Source organism: Protopterus annectens, chromosome 3.part1 (genome assembly GCF_019279795.1).
Source record: "Protopterus annectens isolate FY-2018-M chromosome 3.part1, PAN1.0, whole genome shotgun sequence".
In the NCBI taxonomy this organism is placed as follows: Eukaryota; Metazoa; Chordata; order Ceratodontiformes; family Protopteridae; genus Protopterus; species Protopterus annectens.
In genome coordinates, this window is record NC_056732.1 from 1,150,667,298 (window position 1) to 1,150,686,037 (window position 18,740).

An 18,740-nucleotide genomic window follows, 5' to 3' on the forward strand; every position below is an offset into this window, starting at 1 on the left:
GACCTATACCTATCAAGAAGGGCAACCCTGCCCAGGAAAGGGACCCCCAGTACTGCTCATGGGACTAAAGGATCCCATGGTGGGCAGCACAGACTGCCCCAACAGAATCTGCAAGTAGCAGGGGAAGCCACTTTTCCAGGTACATGTCCAGGAGCTATGGTTAAATGTTTTGAATGCAACCAGTGGGGCCATGTGGCATACAGGTGTCCAAGGAGGCAAGGTGGGGAACCAAAGGTGAGGGAGCCAGTAAGTGGTAAAGACAAAATGCCAATAGTAGGTTGTCTTAGACAACAGGGTTATGGAACTACCATCCTGCAGATGTCCTGCGAGGGAAGGATTTGAATGAGGCAGTACTATGTACTTATGCAGTTACATGCAGTGAGGCTAGGAGACAAGCATGTTGGTCTGGTAGTCTGGGGGAGACCCAGACAGACTGCATACTTGAAGCCAGGACTACTGAGGTGGTTACTTCAGGGAGTGAGCTATGCTGTAGCAGTGAGACTGAATGTGAGCCACAGCTGCTTATGGGTGCTGATGTCCCCTTGGACAGGGTAACTGCAAAGGTAGAGGTGAGTAGTAGTACCCAGGCTGACAGTGAGGCACCACTGTCAAAGGATGCCAGACGTCCTGTGAAGGGGAGCTGGGAAGGGTTACAAGGAGAGACTTGAGACAGGCTCAGCTTTCAGACTCTACAGTGCACGGCCTGAGGCAGGTAGCTAGGGAGGCACCTGATTCTCAAGGGAAGGGGGAATCTGTATACTGGGGCAAAGGGTTACTATACAGAGAGTGGACCCCTCAGGGATGGCTAGAAGGTGAGAGAGTACAGCAGTTGGTAGTGGCTAGAGCTTACCATCTAGTGCTTCTAGCCATAGCCCATGATATTCCCTTTGCAGGTCATATGGGCATAAAACATACAAAGAGGCATGTTATGCAAAACTTCTATTGGCCTGAAATTTCCAGAGATGTAACAGGTTACTGCAGGACCTGTGAGCACTGCCAAAATGTAGGCAAGGCAGGAGACAGGGTGAGAGCTCCTTTGATGTCTTTGGCCGTGATTGAGGAGCCATTTCAGAGGGTAACTATGGATATTGTGAGTCCTCTGAGTACCCCAAGTTCTACTGGGAAAAGGTATATCATAGTGATTGTAGATTATGCTACACGATACCCTGAGGCAGTGGCTTTGTCCTCCATTGAGGCCAAGAAGGTAGCAAATGGTTTGCTAGAGATTTTCAGCAGGATAGGTTTCCCAAAGGAAATACTGTCTGACAGAGGTGCCAATTTTATGTCAGACCTGTTGGCTTGTCTGTGGAAGTCCTGTGGGGTGAAGCACATGAAGTCCACCCCCTACCATCCCCAGACTAATGGTTTTGTTGAGAGGTTAAACTCTGCAATCAAGTCCATGCTACGGGCATTTGCAGATCTGTTTAAGAGGTAGTGGGACAAATATTTGTCCCATTTGTTTTTTGCTTACAGAGAGGTTCCCCAGAAATCCGCAGTTTTTTCACACTTTGAGTTGTTGTATGGGCATAGGGTGAGGGGACCTCTAGATTTAATTCAAGATGAGTGGGAAGGTGAGTGTGAGTCTCACAAAGAGTCTGTTGTGGCATATGTCCTGAACCTCAGGACAAGGTGCAGGGAACTCATGGGCCTGGCCCAGGAGAACCTGGCAGAAGCCCAACAACAGAAAAAGGTATGGTATGACAGGAATGCTCGAGTTAGAGAGCATGCTGTGGGGCAGCAGGTGATGGTTCTCATTCCTGTCAGACACAACAAGCTGCAAGCAGCTTGGAAGGGACCCTGTAAGGTGATAAGAAAGGTAAGTGATGTTAACTACATGGTGGAGGTGCTAGGCAGATGGCAGGGGCACAAACTGTACCATGTTAACATGATGAAACCTTACCATGATAGGGTGGCCCTTGTGCTGAGCATTTGCAGTGGATTGTAGGAAGAGTCTGAGAGAGATCTTGTGACCGATCTCCTCAGTGAGGCTCTGGCTGACACCTCAGTGGAAGGGGTAGCAATGTCTCAGCAGCTATCTCCTACCCAGGTTCAAGAAATCCAAGCAGTGTTGCAGGTGTTTGGGGGCATGTTCACCGGGAAACCAGGGAGAACCCACCTGGTGCAGCACTAGGTGGATACAGGACCCCAAAGGCCTATTAGGCAGGCCCCGTATAGGGTGCCTGAGAGAGTCAAACAGACTCTGAGGGAGGCGGTACAGGAGATATTGGAACGAGGGGTGATTCAAGAGTCCAACAGTCCCTGGGCCTCACCAGTGGTACTGGTGCCAAAGAAGGATAACAGCATCAGGTTTGTGTGATTACAGGAAATTAAATAGTCACACAGATTCAGATGCTTACCGCATGTCTAGGACAGATGAGGCCCTAGAGCAGCTGGGTGGGGCTAAGTATCTTACAAGCATTGATTTTACCAAGGGTTACTGGCAGGTGCCCTTGACTCCCAGTGCTAGAGAGAAGTCAGCCTTTGTGACTCCTTTTGGCTTGTATGAGTTCACAGAAATGCCCTTTGGGATGAAGAATGCCCCAGCGACTTTACAGAGGCTGGTAGATCATTTCTTAGCAGGAGGGTTTGCCCTTGCTTACATTGATGATATTGCTATCTACAGCCATTCCTGGCAAGTGCACCTTCAGCATGTCAGGGAGGTGCTGGGCAGACTACAGAGGGCAGGGTTGACCATTAAGCCGAGCAAATGTCAGGTGGGTATGGCATGGTCTCCTACCTAGGACATAGAGTGGAGAGTGGTAAGATAAGGCCAGAACCTGCCAAAGTGGAAGCCATTCAGGCATGGCCTGCACCTGTTACCAAAAAGCAGGTGAGGGCATTCTTGGGGACAGCAGGGTACTACAGAGAGTTTGTTCCCAATTATAGTACCATAGCTGCTCCCCTTACAGACCTGACAAGGAAGAACAGGCCAGATAAGGTAGTGTGGAGCCCAGCATGTGAGCAGGCATTCCAGAAGCTTAAGGAAGCTTTGGGAGAACCCCCTGTATTAGCCAGTCCAGACTATAGCAAAGAAATTGTTGTGCAAGTGGATGCTTCAAACTATGGGGTGGGGGCTGTACTTAGCCAGATTTCTTCAGAGGGAGAAGAGAACCCAGTGGTTTATCTCAGTCATAGGCTCCAAACCAGGGAGGAATGCTATGCAGCAGTAGAAAATGAATGTCTAGCCATACTGTGGGCACTACACAAACATCAGCCTTATCTGTATGGAAGAAAATTTACTGTGATGACAGATCACAGCTCTCTAACATGGTTAAACAGAGCCAGTCAGCAAAATGCCAAGTTGCTAAGATGGAGTCTGGGGTTGCAAGCATATGATATGTCAGTGCAGCACCGCAGTGGGAGTAGCAATGCCAATGCAGATGGGCTGTCAAGACAGGGAATGGGGTGAGGTACACCTAGATAGACCTGACACTTTCAAGCAACTTTTCTCAAGGGGCACTTGAAAAACTTGCTTGAATTCCCCGGGGGGGGGGGGGTAGATGTGTGGATTGTGGAGAGATGGGCAAAGGCTGCCAGCCTACTCAAATAGAATGTGATACATAATTTTATCAACTGTATAAATAAATGTAAAATACAGGCTTGTGTTTTTAAATGAAAGAAAACAATGTAAAATGTGAACTTCAAGATTGTTGCAACATTGCCATCTACTGTAATGAAAACCAAAATAAAATAAACAGTACACACTCCTGCCAAAGGTGGCTCACAAACAACAAAAACCAAGGTTTAAAAACAAGATGTGAGCACAACAACAAAGCTGAGAAAAAGCCAAAAAACATCCTAAAACACTTCTTTATTACAAAAGGATGAGCACTTTCACGGGCTTACCACTTCATCAGATCCATGGAGGTTTTTTGGCTTTTTCTCAGCTTTGTTTGTGTGCTCACATCTTGTTTTTAAGTAAGGAATACCAAGCCAAATATTTCAAATGTGTCTTGAAAGTTGGAAAGATCTTATGAATCTCTTTAATGTTTTACAAGTCAGTTCCAGTGTGTCTGGATGAAGGTTTCATGCCCATTTTAAGGCTTAAGTTTATGACCAGAATTTAGATGTGGAAGGTGCTTTATTGCTCTAGTTTCTACTAGAATGTATATGTGAAATGCCTTGTATTGTTGTAAGTTTCTGAGTAGGTGTTAGATTGCTAAATAATGCAGTTTGTGGCCTGAGAACTCAGACAAGGTGTTAAGATGATGTAATATGAATACTGAGAAACCTAGATGTCAAAAATGATGTATTTTGGGAAGGGCCTTAGAGACATGGTTGTTAGTAATGTTGAAATACTATTTCTCACAAGAGACAAGGGAGCATTTTGATCTTGATATCCAACTTAACAGCACTCTACCCTGTGATCACATGTAAGTTTTAGCACTGTGATTTCTTGTAGGAATAGTTAAAGCTAGTAAAGATTAATTAGGTATTTTTCTTTTAAATCAGACCTGTCCTACTGTATTATTTTAGGTTTCTGTGTGATCTCTGAACTCCTAGATATCTCTGTGGTGTAGTAGTTTTGACATGTGTTTTAATTATTTATTATTAAATATTTGTAAAACCTTCTACCTGTGGCTGATTTATGTAGAGATAAGCTCTAGAGTACATTGCATATTTATAGAGGTTATTGTAATAGGCCACTCTAAAGTAAGCCTTGACTGTTAGTCATACTACCATTGGATAATAATATTGCACAGCAATAATTGGACACCCTTTTAAAGGCCTTTTAGTAGCTGATAATATTAGTTGGGTGGTGGCAGTATATTACTACCGTATAATATGGGTAAAGGGGCACAGCTGGGGAATCTGTTTCAGCCTTTCCTAGGAGTGACTGTGAAGTAGTATAAATACTTATCTCAAGGTGTGTGTGTGTGCTGTGTCAGCTACCTGGGCAGGGACATGAAGTACTGGTTGGACAGAGAGGGTACTGGAGGTTTTAGCTTGCCCAGCTAGGCTGAGACCTGGACCCTGTAGCTGTGCCGGTGGGGAGTCTTATTGGGGACATGGTGAGCAAGGGAGCAACCAGCCCCAGACTGACTGTGATCTCTGTGTGCACTTAAGGAAAATTGTACTTTACTGTGTGTATTATTCTTTTCTCTTCTAGGAGACAACATTCCTGGTGTTAATGGTGAGGATTGAGACTCCTTGATTGCTGGGCCAGGGCACAGTCGTTACAATTGGTTATGTTTTTTTAGATCAAAAACCTCATTCAAATAGTTTCTGATATCTGTAACCCATGATATTTCATCTTCATGTCCCATAGATTTATTATGTATTATATATGAGGAGTAAACTGTTCATGAAGAAATGGTCTATACTGCAAACATTTCAATAATTTCAGGGTTGAGTACAAGCCGGTAAACAGAAATCTAATTTCACAATTAGCAACTTATGGGTGGATGAATTGAGAAACAAACATGTAGTTTGTTAGTATAGTTATGTTGCAGAATCATTTGCCAGCTGATCCTGCCCCCAGTAGTAGTATATTGATTGAGAAAAGCACAGGAAGTAAGAATAATATTTGAGATACTCCACAAAAGATTTTGAAAATTCCCAGTGGAGTTCACACATAATACTAGCGTCTGGGGCTTCCAAGTTTGGTAAGATTAAAGCTAGTCACATATTATGGCAGACAGTCTTCATCAGATCATAAGGCATTTGACTGAGGTCCCATTGTTGACCAGGTTAAATCCCCCCCCCCAAAAAAAGGGGAAAAATGATGAAGAAGTGGAGTGACAAAAATTTACAGCCTTGTGTCTGTGATCCCACACCTGGCTGTTTTGTTTGTATGATCTATTAAAGCTAAAATGAAATAAATATTTTAGCTCATAGGCCAGTCATTGACTCCTTAGTTATTTTTCCACCACTTTCTCAAAATTCTTTACCACAGAGGTTTGAATATAAATTTGCCTTCTATAGGTGAAGTGGGTACAGTACCAGTACCTCCTATAAGGCCAAAAGGAAACCCCTTATAACTAAAAGAGACAACCATCAACAGGAGAATGAGTTGGCCCATGTGTCCAAAATAAGAGCTGGCAACCATGTAAGACCCATATTTATTTCACAGAAGCTGAGGAACATACCATAGTTATTTTTCATGAGCAAAGAAAATCAAGGTGTGGAAAACCGAAGGCCACACACCATCATGACCATCTGCTAAGGCAGTTTTTACTTATTCCTAGTAATGATGCTGTTATGCTGCTTGCTAGAATATTGGAAACTTATTCCCAAATACTCTCTGAGCCTGGGACATCACTGATCAGAAAGGGAACTTCTGAATGTTATATGAGATGGACTGCAGAGCCTTTTGGTGATGCAGAAGAGATGATCAGATGAAAAGCTACAGCAGATAACTCAGAAGATTGACTTGCTTCTCTAATATCTGTGATTGGAGAAGATGTTAATGTTACACCGATCAAAGTATGTCCACTTCCAGACCTCTCAACTTTCAGGACTCCTCTAATTCCCATAATAGTCTCTTCAGGGTGACAAATCATAACTACACAATATCAGACAAACTTTTAGTACCAGATGACAGATATAAACAGCTGTTACTAAATGTAAAGTAATTTAGAAAACAATACCATTGCAGTAATTCAATCAGAGTCTCCAACAACCTTTGGGATGGCAGTTGATCCACAACTGACATACAATATTTAGGCATAATGCAAGCAAATTCAGTGATGGATTCTTTCACTATCAATACTATTAAAAAAGAGAGGTCATAAGTTGAATTTTACCATTTGTTGATCTGACCATGAAATGACATTTATTACGTATGATTTCTAATTCTATGTTAAAGTAGAACTTCTTTTACAGAGACATAGATAACAATGTAGTCCGACGCTCAGTGAATATGTCCTCTGGAAGAATTCAGAAGCAGATGAATCTAATTTCAGTGTATTTAAGATGAAATAATCCCTAGTCTTTTGGCTGACTATGTATAAGGAAATATCTGGAATCCTGTCCTGGTGCCAGAATATATAGAAATGAATCAATCAGTACATCATGAATCTGAACAAGATCAAATGCAACTGTAACAGAGATGGCAGTTCTACCACTAGAACAGCTCTGTGAAGGGAAGCCCATGGGAGAGGGGTTGCAAATATGGGCCTTACTTGTTATCAAGCTGAGTCTGAGTGATGGAAGCAATGACCATTTCAGAAAACAAATTCATGATTACATCTACCTTCTAGCTAGATTTCCACTGCACAACAGTGCAATGGACATCTGCTAACATTTGTATATTGAAATTCAGCAATTAAATTAACAAAGTAAGTAAAATACTAACCCTTACCAAATTCTACCCATGGCACTTGTTAGAGTTAATCATAAAGACAAAAAGCTCCATTCTGTCATCAGTGGCCCAATCCATCCTTTGGCAAAGATTAACAGGGAACAGAACAAGAGATTCAGGACATGGAGTAATCTTGCATTGTCTTACAGTAATAACCATTCTAAAAATAGCGTGGCTTAATGGTTGACATTTTCAGGATAACACTACTAAACATGATCTTGATTAACGTCATATATAAGTACTCTCACCATCAAAGACCTACGTGCATCAATGGAATAGAGGCAATCACTGATTGTTGTAGCAGCATTTCTGTCAACTACATTTTATAATTAACCTGGCTTCAGTTCAAGAGTTTGGCCAAATGTATTTTAGTAGTTATATGTCTAAGTACTTTAAATTATAGTAAATAACAACACATATAGTAGCATAACCTTCACAAAACTATAACATTAAGCATGGAAAACCAGCTCATTGTTGAGAAGTGTATAACAAAAACATTGCACGAAAGGATAAGTCCATAATATGAGAGTTAAAATGTCAATGATAAATTCCTGAATCCTGTGATAAACCTGCTGCAGGCATAGTAACTTATTGTCAAGCAATTCTCACAGTGTTAAAACTTCCCATTTGTTCCATAAAAAATCCATAAACCAAATGCTCTAAAGAGTTGCAGTGTTTCAATCATTGTAAAATCCAGTATCTAAGAGTGACCTAAAAATGCCAGTGACAATCAATCAACAACAATACAGACAGTAATGTAACATTTCAGTCCTATAACTAAGCCACATCACTGGAATTAACTAACACTGAGCCCACAAATATAACATATTGCTTAATCTCAGAAGTACATAGTATTAACGCCAACCACAGCAAACTCATGATGATAGCAAAGAGAAAAATGATAACAATTATTTCAGGTGACCAGACCTCTCAATTTCTCAGCACAAGAAATCTGGACAAAGCCAGACATAATGGGGGAGAAAGGCCCAAATATATGAACAGATTTTAAATATGGCTCCCATAAACTTAGAAAGTTGCTAGAATGACAGATTTTGCATTATTGTATAGTTTCTGAAGGATATACAGTCTGAATTGCAAATGCCTGTCATTATTTGGTATTATTTAGTGAGTTTAATCCTCAGTGATTTGCCAGAAAAAGAATTTTATTGGGAACAGACCAAAAATAAGGGGCAAAAATCTAGACAATCTGCAAAGGTCTGGACAGTTGAAAGGTATGCAGTTGAAGGACCACTTACTGTAATAAAAATTCTTATGGTGACCATAGAAGAACAAGGCAGCTAGTTACAAATCTGGTCCAAAATGCTGCACTTGAAAAAAAACATCACGAAGAGTAAGATTTCATATGTGATCTTGTCATAAAGAAACTAAAAACTTTCACAGACCAGGGAAAACCATGATAAAGGTCTCAGAATGATAATAAAGTGCTCTCCAAACTTTGAATCAAAGTCCAAAGACACAAAACAGCCCCAAAGAAGCAGCTTAGCTCAATGTCAGAAACATCCCTTTTGGGTGCATAAATAGATAAAGGAACACTTCTTCCTCCTGTAAGCATTATTTTATCCAAGTTGTTTTACCTTGGAATAAAAATTTTTGATTCAATAAACAGTAAGAAGACTCTATGCATCTTAATGTGTTCAATTCCCAGCATAGGCAGCACAAACAGTCAGTATTCCAACAATGATTGTTACAACTAAAATCTCACATTATTTTCTGATGTAATATATTTTAACCTGCATGATCTTTTTCATAGTTAGTGTCAGTAGTTGCAGCAATTTATTGGATTACTTTACATATTTAATTTCAGTCACAAGCAATCCGTTGTGCCAGCCACTGGTGTTTCATTATGCATCAAAGTTTATGTTGCCTAAACCATTTCATTTTAGAGAGCTATCCAATGCACTGTGAATAAAAAACAGACTGAAAAAATAACATAAAATCATAGTACTATCAGATGATTTTTAGGGTTTAAGAAATATTACCACTAAGTGTAATATAGAGGGGTCAGTGCTGCATAAAAGATCAACATGTAAAAGGAATGCTTGTTTTATATTTTTTGGATGTGGTTGACCTTTAACAAGACAATAAAAGTAGTATGATAATATGTACATGAATAGTTTATTCTGGGGACTTCTCATCTTCTTTTGCATAAACTCAAGCAGCCAGATAAACATTCACAGCTGGCCATATTGTTTAAAAATTGTCATGACTTATACTAAAGAGATGGTTGCACCAACCAGAAACAGATTTAAAATGTGCTTAAGGCTTCTTTTTAATAAACAAGGCAGCACTCTAGTCAGGAACAACTTTTACAGTATGTACAGTTAATTTCAAATTTGGACCAAGTGTCTAGCTTTTTTATATTACTTCTTTGGCATTATACTTCAAACTTTTTAATATGCATGATTTGGAATCAGTATTTCTTGACATAATATGTGTAGTGTCTCTTCTAAGTGGACTATAAAATTTCAACAGTACACTCAGTTCTTTTCTAAAAAATGCAAATGAGACTAATTCCATTTTACCAGACAGACCCAGCATTCTTAAATTATTATGTTTGAATTGATTTTCCACATCATCTAACTCGCTTGCCAAGAAATTTGTATGATAGAATACACTTTTAACTCTTTATCCCAAGTTTCCCGAGTAGCATGCTGTACAGCCATTTCAGACTGATTCTGAGTGTGTGTGTTTGCCATGCCTTTCTTAACTGTAGGTCATATTTAACACAAATGTGCTTTATTTCTTCAGTATCCTTGGCAGCATTCTGTAAAAGGGCAGATTATGCATATGCAAGTGTTCTAATCACTTCCCTTTTTTAATGGACTAGCCAGGTGAGGCAAACCAGGAAAAGAGGACATTCTTCCTCCCTCTGATGTGCCTATGACATCATGAAATGAGAAGAAAGTGAGTGGGGAGATGGGAGAGGAAGAGTGGAGTTATGGGAGGTGCACGGAATGTGTCTTTGGTACATTTCTGGCCCCAGTGAAAGGTGGCAACCCAAAAACACTACAATATATATATACTCACTGCACTGGAAGGAAAGTTTATGGTTTGGAACACAACTTCTCAATGGATTTTTATGAGCCTCTTCAAATTTCTCCTCGCATTTGTCTCATCAGTATGATACATGTTTTAAGGAATAGTACCCTGATGAATGAGATCTCATAATGTCTGCAAGATAATTATGTTATACCTACTGCAATTTCAGATCTTTGGGGGTCTCCTGAATTGATGGATTTCCTTTTTTTTTTCTTTTCTTTTTGTTTATCCCAAACTTATTCACTGATGCAGCACCGTTTTTCCTTCTTTTTTAACTTTGTCATAAGAAAGACGCTTCCATTGCTGTTGCTTCTTCCTCATTGTATGTCAAATATGAGTAAGACTTTTTGGGATAGATCCCCCAGGTGACAAAAAAGCATTCCTCCACAGAAAGGGTATTAGTACTGTTGTGTATGCTTAAGTTATTTTTGTCTGTACAGTCTTTTGGAAGGTAACTGTGAAAAATGAATGTTCTGCTGAATGAGGGGGTTGGCATAATGTTTAAAGTGTTTACCTCACAGACATAAGGAACAAGGTTTGAAATTTTTTTGAGCTGTGATACAGAATTAGATTTGCCTAGGTATAGTAAGGCCTTGCTAAGTTGAAGTCAAAGTCAAAACCAACTATACTAGAGGTAGTGAATATAATAAAAGAGATAAAAGAACTGGAAGTGGGATCTTTAGAAAAGGGTAGGAGAAAATTACATTGAAAACACGTTAATTTTTGGGAACAATATATGCAGAATAATGTTTTGGAGGAGGAATGAAGTTTAACGGAAGGCAGTAATTGAATTAGCTATGTAAAGTTTGACTGGCAATGACTGTATATAAGATTATATGTGATGTATAATGTTTGCAATTAAAAATATGTCAGTATTGCCTTTGTCATAAATGATAATTCAAGAAATGTTTCTAGTTTAAAAAGAAAGGTGCAGGTTTGATTCTCGTTGTTGGTTATTTAGAGATTGTTGGCTAGGCAAATAATAGTCTGTAAATTAGTTGCCTAGTATTTAATCATGAAAAACCCCTGAAAATATGAAAGTAAAGTAGGTGTAACATAAATTGTGTTTCTAATGGACTACTCCATATGTTGAGATTACTCCCGATATGGTTTTGCTGCTGACCTTCAGATTCAATGTCAAATTTATGACTCAGTCAGCTGCTTTCTTCTACAGGAACACTGTGACAGGACATAGATCAATCACAGAGGCAATATACCTCTATTAGATGGATTTGAAAAACAAGTCATATGATTATTCTGCACTTGCACAATAATGCAGTGTTTGATGTTACTACCATACAGTGTTGTGCTCTCTAGTTTGATCTCAAGCTAGTTTACCTTCCCTGAGGAATCTACATGTTTTGACTGTGGGTCTTTGATTTCATCCCATGAGGTGACTTAATAACCAGCTTTGTTGCTGGTAGGTATGTGTGTGTGTGTGTGTGTGTGTGTGTGTGTGTGTGTGTGTGTGTGTGTGTGTGTGTGTGTGTGTGTGTGCGCATGTGTGCATCTTGTGAAGTACTGGTTCTCATCTAAGAAATATTGTTGGTTGTACACCTGTAGGTTTCTGGTGCAGGCTCTGCCTTTACTGTAACCCTGAATTGGATTATGTGGGTACTGAAACTTAGTTAAATTGGATGGAGGAGAGGTAGAAGGATAATTTCAGACATACTTAGAGTACTACAGTAGTTCTAAAAACTGTATTTACATCCTGACATTGAATATGACATAATGTTTATTTTTTTTAATTGTGAAGTTCATAAATGTTTCTATACTTTGTTAAATGCCACATATAAATACACAAAATACATGTGAAATAGCAACACTGCTGTATAACTAAATTTTCAATATGCTTTTCTTCAGGGCAGCAAGGGAGACAGAGGATTTCCAGGGGAACCTGGAGCTAAAGGTGAACCGGTAAGACACATTGAAGTTACTTTTTGTGTCTGAGCTAGTGAAAGTAAACTTCTAAGCACATATACTTAGAAATGCACTTGCAATGCATTTTTTTTCTTTCTGTGTGTTTTTTCCTTTGATATCGTTTTTGACTATTAGCAGTACAGTTGTTTATCATTTCTTATTTTCTTCTAACAACAGTACAAACTATTTTTCAAGCAGTACTTATTCTGTTTGTATTTGGTGAGTCATCTCAAACATGTGTATGTGTATATGGATCCCTATCAGCTGACTGAATTTTCAGAAACTCAAAATTCATATGGTCGAGACAATTTGATCAAGTTTTTGAAAACTCAAAGCTTTTGAATGAAGATTGTGGCACAAAGAGGAACAGAAAATTTACCCTTGTCTTCACTGTTGTGCAATCTTGGAGTTGGTATATATAATTTGCAGGGAGTTTAGGGGGGCTTTTTTTTGATTTTCGAGTTTTTGGAAACTCGATCATATGGTCTTGTCTGTATGAATTTTGAATTTCTGAAAACTCGATCATCTGACACAGATCCATGTAAATATATATATATATATATATATATATATATATATATATATATATATATACAGATATTCCCCTAGATTTACATCACCAGCACCCTATCTCACAAATGAAAGCTGTTGATATAGGAGGAGAATGTGCCAAAGAATCCACCACTGCTGCATGTAGTGACTGACTTGTTTAAGTAGTGTTGCCCTATACCCTTCCCTGTTGGCATATCATCTTAAAAGCTATACTATGCAAATGAATCATAGCCTAGGATCATCCCCAGCCATCCCTGCCTCGTTACGATACCTCGCATACCTACACACTTGTCTAACCTGGATGCTGTTTGAAATGTGTCCTATACTATAGTCAAAGAAATGCCACACTTCCCTTGATGTGGCACCACCTCACTCCTGTTTCCTCTTACATAGTAGTTCTAGCAGAAGCCTTACTCTTCATTAGACTTAGGCTAGCATTCCAGTGCTTGATGTACATGCAGGGAGATTGACATGCATCTTCTGGTGAGGAGGAAGCATACTGGTTGCCTCTTTATTGGAAATCTGGTCGAGGTTGTAGTTCAGAGAGAAGTTACTGAGCTGTGGGGTTCCTACAGGTTATTAATCAGTCCTAAAAAAATTACCCTGTTAATAATAAAGTAGCCCCAAAACTTTTTTCCATCAATGGGGCACTTCATAAGCAAACTTTTCTGATCTGCAATTGCTCAGATCAACTAAGCACGTCATGTCCATCTGTTTACAAACCAACCATTCAGTACATAACTATTGAATTTAATAACTGTGTTTCTTTAAAGACACTTATAAAGTCTATACCCCAGCATAACCAGCAGAAGAATTTGCGTATTACATTTACTTAGATTCAATGTTCTTCTTATTGGAAGTCTAACTGTATTCAATCTCAGGTATGTAGCATCTTGCAACCTTTATTTATTTTCTTGAAAATAAGAAGCCAATAAACTGGCTAGCATTCAATGAACTCCCATTCATTGCACTAACATTCATCTTATAATACATGCAGTTCACACAGTCAAAATTAATCTCCACCAATGCCCATATCTTCTGCACTGTCTTTGAGGGTCCATCAGAGAGCTAGTATCTTAGTAAAATAAAAGAATATTGAGTGTATATCCAGTAATCATTTGTCTAACCCATTTAGATACATGTATTACCCTAGTTCAGGCAGCCGCCACCTTCCCACTTCCAATCTAGATAATTATGTACCTCTGGATTTTTTTTTTTTTACATAAATGAGCTCTGCTTGTGTAAAAAAAAAACATATTAAAAGAAATGCTAGTGTAAAAGCATATCAAAGGAAAAATGTATTGGCATAGTGCTTTGCTTTTTCTAATGCACTTCAATTTAAAAAAAATGCATTCCCAGTAATCCCTAAAATGGTATAATACTTAAAAGGCCTATACAGATACATTTAACTAAAATTACACAAGTTCTTTCATTGTGTGTAAACTTGAGGCATTTCCTCTGGAGGATAGTTTATCTTTTGACCTCAAAGTAAAAAAGAAATGGCTTACTTTATGTAGAAACATGGTTATTGTCTAATATTAACACATAAAACTAAGGCTAACTATAGTCTTCCGAAAAAGCCTGCACAATACCAAGAAAGTTTCCCTGCATGCTGCTAAGAAGTTACTTCTCAAGGTATAACAGTACCAGTCTTATGTAAACATTCTAACAATTGAATTAAGTGGTGCTCTCCAACTTCAACTGCAGTCAAGGATTCAGCTGATTTAGAAAGAAATATTGTTCATTTTCTTCAACATCACAATCCAATAATTGTGGTAATTGTTGCAACTTTTCCATCACCATTTTTGCAACAGTAAACATTTTATCTCACAGAGAAGCAGTTTTTTAAACTGCAAAGAGAGTCAGCCTATACTTGACTTTAAGGTTTGATTTAATCATCTCTGTAAACTGTAACTTTTGCTGAAGTGTTTTTTCCCCCCCCTGAAAAGTCACGATTTATAAAAATGGGTCTTCCTTCCACTATTTCCTGGTTCTTGTAACTGAAACAATTGGTCTATGTCAGCTGATTGACTCTTTGGAATATCGAAAAAATATCTAAGAGACCATATGATCGAGTTTCTGAAAACTCGCACATCAAAAAAACAAACAAAAAAAAAAAAAAAAACAGAAAAATCTGTGTGTTTTACATTTTTTGCAGGGGTCAACACCCTCTGCACCCCCCACACCACCTGCAAATTATATATACCAACTCTGTGATCACACTACAGTGAGAAAAAGGGTAAATTTTCCAATCCTCACTGTACCGCAATCTTCATTCAAAAGCTTAGAGTGTTCAAGAAGTAGATCATATGGTCTTGATCATATGGAGTTCAAGTTTCTGAAAACTCAGTCAATTGATAAGGACCCAAAACAACATCTGCACTTTCTCATATCACAAAACAAATCAAACTAAAATTATGTGGGCTTTATCATACCTTCAATCAGACATATGTAAAGACACGTAAACAGTCTATACATGAGGAGTTCTACATCAATCTATCCCAGAGTACCATCTTCATTTTAAAAAAATTCTATACAATCCACTGTCTTCCCTTAACAATATTCTGCTCAGTCTCAAATGTCTCCTAGCCTTATCTTCATGAGAAAGTAATTGATGTTCAGTATGTAACATTTCTACCTATTTTCCTAGTAGCCTATCTCTGACAGGTCCATCTTTTTTCAATGGTTTTATTATATCATACTACTCCTAAAATAACTCACAGACTTCAGTCTTGCTCTCTCTATTACAGTCATCTGTGAAATTTAACTGAATGTTTTTGCATTTGTGGAACTTTCTTCCCAGGCCTGCGCTGAAAATCGATAAAATTATCCTGTTGGACTCCTCTGGTAAACAAATGTCAATAAATAAAATGTTTTAAAATATGCATAGTTACTTCAAAGCTGCACCATTTTTCATATTAAGTCTCATTATTGGTTTTAATGCAATCATCATGCTCTAATTGTAAGACAGCAATTGTACACTGAGGATTATTCTCCATTTCTTCGTCTTTTTCCAGCATTATCTTTTTAACTTCAAACCATTTCTAATGCCTTTGACATATGGAATAAGCTCTAATAAGCTACTACTATCAAGCATTTATTTATTCAATTAGTTGGTTATTTAGTTATTATTACGTATCTATACTTTTTTTTTTTTTTTTTTTTTTTTTTTTTTTTTGCTTTTCTTTAGTGGAAATGTCCAATTAGGCAGAAAGTCCATTTCAGAAGAGGCCAGGGAGAAAAGTTCTAGCACATATAAACAGAAATATATACAGTAAAAACAGATTAAATAATTCTTTTATAATGAGGTTATTAATATAGGAAAAATATTTTTTCTTTAAAATGATAAAATAAAATCAATAAAATTAATTTCAAAACATTTTATACTTACACAGTCTAGAGAAGTGTAAAAAAAACCTTCTAGATTTTAAATACAGAAAGAGTATATAACAGGAAAATATACATATTGGTGACAGGTTAGAGAAAAAGACAAGTACAGTTAAGTAGTGTGACAGTTTTAAATACTGTAAAGATATTTTTTTTGGAGTTAGGTGTAGAGCAAGAAAACATCGAATGCAGGATGAATGTATGGCAGAATTAGAAATATAAGAAGGTAAGAGAATTAGTTCTGTTATGAACTTGTAAGCATAGTGACAAAAGGCACTAAACACATTTAACATATCTGCATAAGTAAAACAAATAAGTAATTAATGGGATTTGTATACAAAGGAAATTGAATGGAAGATGAAGGCATATTTTAATATGTTTAAATGATAGTGTTGAATTAGAATAAATTATTAAGATAAATGATCAAATATACAGTATTTAGCGATTACTAGAGTGTACTGAATGCAAAGAGGAAAAAAGACAAGAAGATTGTATAATTAAAAGTGATTACAAAAGTCAAGAGGTGGAAAAAAAAGGAAAGATTAGAAGTAGGCTACATAGGTCAAGAGACAGTCTTTGCAATTAAGTAAAGTTATTTTACATAGATTAGATCATAAAGATAATATTGTGAGAAATTGTAAGTGTCATTACTAAGACAGATATTTATTGCAAGTAATAGTAAATTATTAAAAAGCAGTGATGGAAGGGGACTATTTGGGTATGCATATTAGTCTGATGTATTGCATGAGCATAGTCAGGTTTCTTTGATGACTATTTTAGTTGTTTTAACCACTTAAAGACTTTTATGTTCTTCAGAGTAGTGGGGAGGGTAGCATTCATAGATTTGAAAACATAGAACGAGTGTAATACATCTCCTGTAGCATTGTGCCATTTATTTCAGATCAATAGGAATGTAGGCTGTAGAATATTCTTTAAGCACGTGTTGAATAAACAACTTTAACTTCAAGAAAAACTCCAAATTTTATTTAGTAAATGGGTCAACCAGAAGACACATCCAATTATTTGAAATCATGAGCTTTGATTTTAAATTTCATGTGGTGTCATCGCACTGTCTGTCTTAAATGAGTCTGGTATTTCATACAGGTGCAACAGACCGCCATCCAGTTGCCTTAGTCATCTTTGCAGTATGGCCTGACCTTGTTATATTGTCAGACCTAAGAATTACAAACCTGTGATGTGCTTGTTAGATGTCTCTATCAGTGCTTATAAATATGGTCATGGCCAAGAAATAATGATTTCCAGAAAGTCATGTAAATCTTTCACATCTTCTCTGTCCAAATCATCACTTCAAAGGCTATTGGTGCTGCTCAGTAGCTAACATTGGACACCTTAGGACAGGTGGCAAAGTCATGTTTTGTTGTGTTCCAGCATTTTATTTTGTGCATGTGCTTTTTTTTTCATTGGTATGAGCAACAATATTAGCACAAAGTATTTGTAAAGGAGCGTTTGTCCAATGGCCCTCATTAAAAATGAGTTTGACTCAGATGGACAATCTAATTATCAAAATAAAAAAACAAATGAAATGAGTGTTTCAGGATTCTGGCATTGATTTAGAACAGTTCTGGAGTATTTTCCTGTTTGGAACCAAGTAATAAGCAAAGTCATCATTGGGTTTTCCTTTATATTAACAATACTTGTAGACTCTTGAACTGTTGCTGTATTGTATAATAGTGCTCATAGATTTACATGCTAGAAGACTTTGTCTTCTCATCAAAATAAAATCTGTGACAAAAAGGATTACATAGTGAAATATGTCTTTGTATTAAATGCCATTTTCTTTTAAATCCAGGGTCTACCAGGAGCACCTGGATTTCCTGGACCACCCGGCAATACTGGACCACCTGTAAGTATGACAAAAATCATGAATTAACACATTTTAATTGTTTTTTTTTTTCTTATATCATCTGTTTAACAAATTAACAAAGTTATAATCTTAAATCAGATGAAACAACATTATTTTTATCAATGTTAGAGCATTTTGTGTGTATAACCAACCATATCCTGTACATTAAGGTAGATGGCTTCATTATTGTTAACTCTTCGTTGTCTGTTCCTAATAATGACAGATGCAATTAAAATATAGTATTGCATATGCTTAGTGACAGAATAACTAGAAGAATAAAATATTTTGGCTCTATAAAAATATTTCCTGGCAAGGGTGGATGTTATGGTGCTGGAATTACTCCTTACTCCACTATGTCTTCAGTATTTGATTCCTTGGGCTCAACCCACAGATATAAACCTGATAAGTCTGGAATAAATCCTACCAGAGCTCCAACTCTAATCAGGTATTAATCCTGTTACCAACTTCCAGTGCTTTAAAGATAGCATGTAACATTATTGTAAGTTTTTTCGTTGAATGTTATAGTAACCTAGAATATAGGATACATTTTATAAAAAAGTTTGCTTCTTCACCAGTAAGCATGTTTTTTTCCTGAAAGTAAAACCTGAATTGCCCTTGGCTCTGTTGCTCAGAAGAATTAAAAGCACTGACTTT

At 37.5% G+C, this 18,740-nt stretch overlaps 1 protein-coding gene across 1 annotated transcript in view; it reads left to right on the top strand.

The window, feature by feature from the left end:
• COL22A1 (collagen type XXII alpha 1 chain) overlaps nucleotides 1–18,740 on the top strand; it is a 2,341,282-nt gene that overhangs the window by 1,892,834 nt on the left and 429,708 nt on the right. The window contains exons 46-47 of the mRNA XM_044067281.1: nucleotides 12,227–12,280; nucleotides 18,033–18,086. Coding sequence (XP_043923216.1) covers nucleotides 12,227–12,280; nucleotides 18,033–18,086 — 108 coding nt within the window. The remainder of the gene's footprint in view (nucleotides 1–12,226; nucleotides 12,281–18,032; nucleotides 18,087–18,740) is intronic.